Source organism: Cherax quadricarinatus, chromosome 43 (assembly GCF_038502225.1).
Source record: "Cherax quadricarinatus isolate ZL_2023a chromosome 43, ASM3850222v1, whole genome shotgun sequence".
Taxonomy (NCBI): Eukaryota; Metazoa; Arthropoda; class Malacostraca; order Decapoda; family Parastacidae; genus Cherax; species Cherax quadricarinatus.
The window spans coordinates 25,164,311-25,172,844 of NC_091334.1; the positions used below are offsets into that span (position 1 = coordinate 25,164,311).

Sequence of the window (8,534 nt, forward strand, 5' to 3'; positions counted from 1 at the left end):
TCCCATCATTCTTAGGTCCAGGACCACAGCAACAACAACACCAGCAGTGACCACAACAACAGCAGCAGCAGTGACCACAACAACAGCAGCAGCAGTGACCTCAACAACAGCCGCAGTGACATCAACTGCAGTGGGGAAAACAACAGTGGGGACCATTTGCTGATAAGTGACATTCTCTACTGCCATATATCTTCTTCAAGACCTCGAGTTGTGGTCGTAGTAGTTAAAGACTCCAGTGGTACCCAGGTGCATGCCCACGTCTTCCAGTGCCCCACCCAGGACACTGCCCGCACCCTCTATGCCCACTACAAAGAAGCTAGCAGTAAATACAAACTCAACAGGTATAAGAACAGCAGGAGAAAGGAGTGTCAGCAGGGAAAGGAGTCTTTCAGCAGTGGTAAGGTAGTCATAAGCAGTAGCAGGTGTCGAAGTAGTAGCAGTTTCACCTCGCAGGACAGAAGAGGGCGGCCAGGCACCCGTACGCCCGTGCTGGATGCTAATGTGAACGTCATCCAGGTGGGTGTGGAGAGACCAGAGACAGACCCACAGTCGGGTGGTTCACTTCGATGTGTCACCCACATCGAAGTAGATAGTGGACCAGGCAGTCTGGCCAGTAGTGCCTCGGAAACCTCCGATCTCAACTCCATCGGCAGCTACAGCAGTTTAGGGGCCTCCGGACGTGAGGTTCTGATAGCTGGAGAACTAGACAGGAAGTTCAGACAAAGACAGCCTGCACTCCTCCTAAGACAGGATGAACAAGAACCCGATGGCTCCCTCAGGAGACATGAAGAAAAAAGAAAGGAAGAGGAAACCTTTGGACAACAAGAAGTCTTCAGCAGACAGGAAGGAGCCTTTGGAAGACTCCACGACAGCTTGGGAAGACAAGAAGACAACTTTGGCTTTCACACAGACAGCCTCACCAGGAGCAACACAGCAAAAGTTCCTCAACGAAGACATAAAAAACCTGAGGAAGAAGCTGGAAGAAGTCGTCGTTCTGGTCGTGAGAGCCACGAGACCTTGAACCAGGTCCCAGACCCAACACTGCAGCAGTCTTGCAGTCCATACCTGGCCTCGGAGAGGGTCTCCAGACTACGGGACCAGTCCAGGGGGCGCTCTAGACCGGCTCACAAGAAGGGGCCAGCGCCCCCTGTTCCTCCTCCTCGGAAGCACCCAGAGAACCCGTCCCTCCTCCTTGTACCCACTAAGAGTGGGGCAGAACATGCCCGGGCGTTCTACCCCAAGGAATCTCACATCGTCCGTGGAGGTGCAGTCCCTCAGACTGACATACCCTGCCACCCCAGGAGCTACTTAACCCACGACACTAATACTCCCACACACCAGTACCCCTACTACGGTGGTGGAGGAACATGGGTCCATGCCCACGAATACCACGCTCACAGAAGCAGAGAACCAGCCCTCACGCCCGAAATGAGACGACGGTCCCGGTCCAAAAGCCCTGCTCGCAGACCAATGGCCCACCGGTACATTGATGCGGTCTCACAGACCCTCCGAGGCATCTCTGATGCAGTCTTCACCTCCAGGAAGACCACTGGTGGTTCTCCATGGTCTCCAGAGGTCAGAGGTCACCAGAGGTCACGATCTACAGTTTCTGGGGAGACCGACAACACTCTCAGACCTGTTATTAGGAAGGGTCGCAGACCAGAGCCATCACCTCAGTGCCGTAGAGTGACCTTCAGTGCCTATGCAACAGTGCAGGTCATGCAGGCGTGACCCTTGAGCACTGCATGCTAACCTTTGCACTGACCTAATCCTTATCGTAGGGGGTTCGATTCACCGCTTCTTGTCCTGTTTTACATTCAAATGTTTTTAAAATTAAACTGTTATAAGTTACGACATGTGAGGTGAAGTGAACACTTGTTCAACACTGTTGTCACTTGTTCAACACTATTGTCACTTGTTCAACACTGTTGTCACTTGTTCAACACTGCTGTCACTTGTTCAACACTGCTGTAACTTGTTCAACACTGTTGTCACTTGTTCAACACTGCTGTCACTTGTTCAACACTACTGTCACTTGTTCAACACTGCTGTCAGCTCAAGCGTTATGTGATGAAGCTGTACAAGCTTGTCATTACAGCTTGATGTGTTGTGTTAAGACATACACGCGTCTGTATGTGCACAAAGGCAACACATTCGTGTACATGTGCGTATTTGTAATATGATGCTCAAAGGTGTGTATGTGTACTCACCTATTTGTGGTTGCAGGGGTCGATTCACAGCTCCTGTGTGTGTGTGTGGTGTTATATATATATATATATATATATATATATATATATATATATATATATATATATATATATATATATATATATATATATATATATATATATATGATAGCCCTACATCAGGAGTTTGCAATATTGCAGGAGGAGGTGCAAGCAAATACGATTACAGGGAACACCTTTGGTGGGGCGAGGCAGAGAGGCAGGAGGCAGGAAGTGCCCTCAGGTATACCAATACCCATAGCCAGAAAAACTGAATATTATAGCATTAGAAAAACAAGCATCGCACAAGCACTGAGTAAAGACATCCTGCCATGTAAAGCTAAATGGTTCAGACATGTGGACGACATCCTGTGTCTTTGGCCAAATTATATGACTCGTGATACATTAATACCAAGACTTAATGCTTTGGTCCGTCTATTAAATTCACTGTGAAGACAGGAGTGGACTCGAGACCTTTATTCTTAGATGTGTTGATACACCGGGTTGATAGAAAGGTTAAGTTTGCGGTATATAAGGCGGCCACCAATGTGTGCTTATACTGTCACTGCAGTTCCAACCATCAGACCAGACTTAAAAGGAGTGTATTTCTTACAGTGTTTCTGAGAGCTTATAGAGTGTCAAGTCTGGAGTTCCTAGATGAAGAAATTAGGAAAATATTTGACATTGCCATGAAACTGTGGTATCTTAAGGAGTTCGTGGAATCTGCCTTGCTGGCAGCTAAGAACAGAGCCTAGGATGACACCTCAGACCAAGAAAGTGTTAGCTCTCCCATACAATGAGAATTTGTCTGTCCTACTGAATGCCCTTAAAAGATTTAATATACAAGTAGTTTTTTAAGAATTCACAAACTGTTGGAAGCATTCTGATAACAAATTTTCCTCAACAGTGTATTGGTGGTGTCTACAGAATTGGTTGCAGTTTATTCTCTGTGGAACAGACTGACAAACCTCTAGATGTTAGGATATCACAACACCATTATTCGATACATACTGCACAGGACTCGAACACAGTTTTAAGCCACATTAGAGCTTGCAATAACCCAGCAAACTGGTTGGAAGTCAGAATTGTCCCTTTTTCTTCTAGGCTTGAATGGAATATTGTAGAATTATAAAACACAAGTGTTCATTATACAATAACAGTGGCAGGTTGTTAATTTTTAGTTTTTAGTTGAGACAGTTGTACATAGCCAAAAATCGGACGCATGTACAAATACATTGGATTGTCTTAAATGTAGTTCCACACTGAGGAATCAGGGTATGTTTCTCTTGCTTGTTTTCTAATGGTTAGACCTGAGTTTGCCTAAGGATCTTGTGGGTTAAACTATTACCATCCGCCTTGAAATTTCAGATGCCTCCCCTTTAAATTAGTCCCTTTAAATGGGCCCCTTTTCTAGAGGTGCGAAAATTCCCAAGACAATTACCAGATTTATCTATATTCGGTATGTAAAGTCATTTATATCATATCCAGCAACTGCCTCAGAAAATTTTGGGATAAACTTGGCTGTCTACCTTTGTTTAATTTTCAGATGTATCCTCTTAAATGTGTCCTTTTAAAGGCACTTCCTGCCTCTCTGACTGTGAGTACTGGTGTTCCTGGGGAGACTTAATGCCTCTCTGACTGTGAGTACTGGTGTTCCTGGGGAGACTTAATGCCTCTCTGACTGTGAGTACTGGTGTTCCTGGGGAGACTTAATGCCTCTCTGACTGTGAGTACTGGTGTTCCTGGGGAGACTTAATGCTTCTCTGACTGTGAGTACTGGTGTTCCTGGGGAGACTTAATGCCTCTCTGACTGTGAGTACTGGTGTTCCTGGGGAGACTTAATGCCTCTCTGACTGTGAGTACTGGTGTTCCTGGGGAGACTTAATGCCTTTCTGACTGTGAGTACTGGTGTTCCTGGGGAGACTTAATGCCTCTCTGACTGTGAGTACTGGTGTTCCTGGGGAGACTTAATGCCTCTCTGACTGTGAGTACTGGTGTTCCTGGTGAGACTTAATGCCTTTCTGACTGTGAGTACCGGTGTTCCTGGGGAGACTTAATGCCTCTCTGACTGTGAGTACTGGTGTTCCTGGGGAGACTTAATGCCTCTCTGACTGTGAGTACTGGTGTTCCTGGGGAGACTTAATGCCTCTCTGACTGTGAGTACTGGTGTTCCTGGGGAGACTTAATGCCTCTCTGACTGTGAGTACTGGTGTTCCTGGGGAGACTTAATGCCTATCTGACTGTGAGTACTGGTGTTCCTGGGGAGACTTAATGCCTCTCTGACTGTGAGTACTGGTGTTCCTGGGGAGACTTAATGCCTCTCTGACTGTGAGTACTGGTGTTCCTGGGGAGACTTAATGCCTCTCTGACTGTGAGTACTGGTGTTCATGGGGAGACTTAATGCCTCTCTGACTGTGAGTACTGGTGTTCCTGGGGAGACTTAATGCCTCTCTGACTGTGAGTACTGGTGTTCCTGGGGAGACTTAATGCCTCTCTGACTGTGAGTACTGGTGTTCCTGGGGAGACTTAATGCCTCTCTGACTGTGAGTACTGGTGTTCCTGGGGAGACTTAATGCCTCTCTGACTGTGAGTACTGGTGTTCCTGGGGAGACTTAATGCCTCTCTGACTGTGAGTACTGGTGTTCCTGGGGAGACTTAATGCCTCTCTGACTGTGAGTACTGGTGTTCCTGGGGAGACTTAATGCCTCTCTGACTGTGAGTACTGGTGTTCCTGGGGAGACTTAATGCCTCTCTGACTGTGAGTACTGGTGTTCCTGGGGAGACTTAATGCCTCTCTGACTGTGAGTACTGGTGTTCCTGGGGAGACTTAATGCCTTTCTGACTGTGAGTACTGGTGTTCCTGGGGAGACTTAATGCCTCTCTGACTGTGAGTACTGGTGTTCCTGGGGAGACTTAATGCCTCTCTGACTGTGAGTACTGGTGTTCCTGGGGAGACTTAATGCCTCTCTGATTGTGAGTAATGCCTCTCTGACTGTGAGTACTGGTGTTCGTGGGGAGACTTAATGCCTCTCTGAGTGAGTACTGGTGTTCCTGGGGAGACTTAATGCCTCTCTGATTGTGAGTAATGCCTCTCTGACTGTGAGTACTGGTGTTCCTGGGGAGACTTAATGCCTCTCTGATTGTGAGTAATGCCTCTCTGAGTGAGTACTGGTGTTCCTGGGGAGACTTAATGCCTCTCTGATTGTGAGTACTGGTGTTCCTGGGGAGACTTAATGCCTCTCTGACTGTGAGTACTGGTGTTCCTGGGGAGACTTAATGCCTCTCTGAGTGTGAGTACTGGTGTTCCTGGGGAGACTTAATGCCTCTCTGACTGTGAGTACTGGTGTTCCTGGTGAGACTTAATGCCTCTCTGATTGTGAGTACTGGTGTTCCTGGGGAGACTTCCTGCCTCTCTGACTGTGAGTACTGGTGTTCCTGGGAAGACTTAATGCCTCTCTGATTGTGAGTACTGATGTTCCTGGGGGTACTTCCTGCCTCCCTGACTGTGGGTACTGGTGTGCCTGGGGTACTTCCTGCCTCTCTGAATGTGGGTACTGGTGTGCCTGGGGTATTTCCTGCCTCTCTGACTGTGGGTACTGGTGTGCCTGGGGTACTTTCTGCCTCGCTGACTGTGGGTACTGGTGTTCCTGGGGCACTTCCTGCCTCCCTGACTGTGGGTACTGGTGTGACTGGAGCACTTCCTGCCTCCCTGACTGTGGGTACTGGTGTGCCTGGGGTACTTCCTGCCTCCCTGACTGTGGGTACTGGTGTGCCTGGAGCACTTCCTGCCTCCCTGACTGTGGGTACTGGTGTGCCTGGAGCACTTCCTGCCTCCCTGACTGTGGGTACTGGTGTGCCTGGAGCACTTCCTGCCTCCCTGACTGTGGGTACTGGTGTGCCTGGGGCACTTCCTGCCTCCCTGACTGTGGGTACTGGTGTGCCTGGGGCACTTCCTGCCTCCCTGACTGTGGGTACTGGTGTGCCTGGGGCACTTCCTGCCTCCCTGACTGTGGGTACTGGTGTGCCTGGGGCACTTCCTGCCTCCCTGACTGTGGGTACTGGTGTGCCTGGGGCACTTCCTGCCTCCCTGACTGTGGGTACTGGTGTGCCTGGGGCACTTCCTGCCTCCCTGACTGTGGGTACTGGTGTGCCTGGGGCACTTCCTGCCTCCCTGACTGTGGGTACTGGTGTGCCTGGGGCACTTCCTGCCTCCCTGACTGTGGGTACTGGTGTGCCTGGGGCACTTCCTGCCTCCCTGACTGTGGGTACTGGTGTGCCTGGGGCACTTCCTGCCTCCCTGACTGTGGGTACTGGTGTGCCTGGGGCACTTCCTGACTCCCTGACTGTGGGTACTGGTGTGCCTGGGGCACTTCCTGCCTCCCTGACTGTGGGTACTGGTGTACCTGGGGCACTTCCTGCCTCCCTGACTGTGGGTACTGGTGTGCCTGGGGCACTTCCTGCCTCCCTGACTGTGGGTACTGGTGTGCCTGGGGCACTTCCTGCCTCCCTGACTGTGGGTACTGGTGTGCCTGGGGCACTTCCTGCCTCCCTGACTGTGGGTACTGGTGTGCCTGGGGCACTTCCTGACTCCCTGACTGTGGGTACTGGTGTGCCTGGGGCACTTCCTGCCTCCCTGACTGTGGGTACTGGTGTACCTGGGGCACTTCCTGCCTCCCTGACTGTGGGTACTGGTGTACCTGGGGCACTTCCTGCCTCCCTGACTGTGGGTACTGGTGTGCCTGGGGCACTTCCTGCCTCCCTGACTGTGGGTACTGGTGTGCCTGGGGCACTTCCTGCCTCCCTGACTGTGGGTACTGGTGTGCCTGGGGCACTTCCTGCCTCTCTCCAGCAAGGATGTTCCCTGGGATGGTATCTTCCTGGACTTCCTCCTGTTTTTTGTGCAACATTGCAAGCTTCTGATGATGTGTTTATTGCAACACGAGAGGCCCAGAACTATCATTCAACTTCCCCGTGGATGTTTAATATATATATATATATATATATATATATATATATATATATATATATATATATATATATATATATATATATATATATATATATATATATATATATATATATATATATTGGTTAATTAGGGTAAAAATATTTTGTAAATATTTAAGATAATAAAATTATTACTCAAATCAAAATTATCCTTAAAAAATTTATTTATAATAAAGACCTTTTTATCTTATTACTGTCAGAGTACATATTGAGTACATATTGAGCACATACTGAGTACATGTTGGGTACATATTGAGTACATGTTGAGTACATGTTGAGTACATATTGAGTACATGTTGAGTACATATTGAGTACATGTTGAGTACATAATGAGTATATGTTGAATATATATTGAGTACATGTTGAGTACATGTTGGGTACATATTGAGTACATGTTGAGTACATGTTGAGTACATGTTGAGTACATGTTGAGTACATATTGAATACATACTGAGTACATAATGAGTATATGTTGAATATATACTGAGTACATATTGAGCACATGTTGAGTACATACTGAGTACATGTTAAGTGCATATTGAGTACTTACTGAGTATATATTGAGTACATATGAGTACACGTTGAGTACATATTCAGTACATATTGAGTACATGTTGAATACATATTGAGTACATATTGTGTACTGTACATCATATATAGTACTGTACATCATATATAGTACTGTACATCATATATAGTACTGTACATCATATATAGTACTGTACATCAAATATAGTACTGTACATCATATATAGTACTGTACATCATATATAGTACTGTACATCATATTGAGTACTGTACATCATACTGAGTACTGTACATCATATTGAGTACTGTACATCATACTGAGTACTGTACATCATATTGAGTACTGTACATCATATTGAGTACTGTACATCATATTGAGTACTGTACATCATACTGAGTACTGTACATCATATTGAGTACTGTACATCATATATAGTACTGTACATCATACTGAGTACTGTACATCATATATAGTACTGTACATCATACTGAGTACTGTACATCATATTGAGTACTGTACATCATATTGAGTACTGTACATCATACTGAGTACTGTACATCATATTGAGTACTGTACATCATATTGAGTACTGTACATCATACTGAGTACTGTACATCATATTGAGTACTGTACATCATATTGAGTACTGTACATCATACTGAGTACTGTAAATCATATTGAGTACTGTACATCATACTGAGTACTGTACATCATACTGAGTACTGTACATCATATTGAGTACTGTACATCATATTGAGTACTGTACATCATAT

The 8,534-nt window shown here is 46.7% G+C and overlaps 1 protein-coding gene across 7 annotated transcripts in view; it reads left to right on the forward strand.

Moving 5' to 3' along the window:
- Nucleotides 1–3,719, forward strand: part of LOC128694211 (uncharacterized) — a 70,672-nt gene extending 66,953 nt beyond the window's left edge. For all 7 annotated transcript variants that reach the window (XM_053784209.2, XM_053784208.2, XM_053784211.2 and 4 more), the window contains exon 6: nt 16–3,719. In XM_053784209.2, the coding sequence (XP_053640184.2) occupies nt 16–1,731 (1,716 nt within the window). In that variant the 3' untranslated portion in view covers nt 1,732–3,719. The remainder of the gene's footprint in view (nt 1–15) is intronic.
- Nucleotides 3,720–8,534: the final 4,815 nt, after the last annotated feature.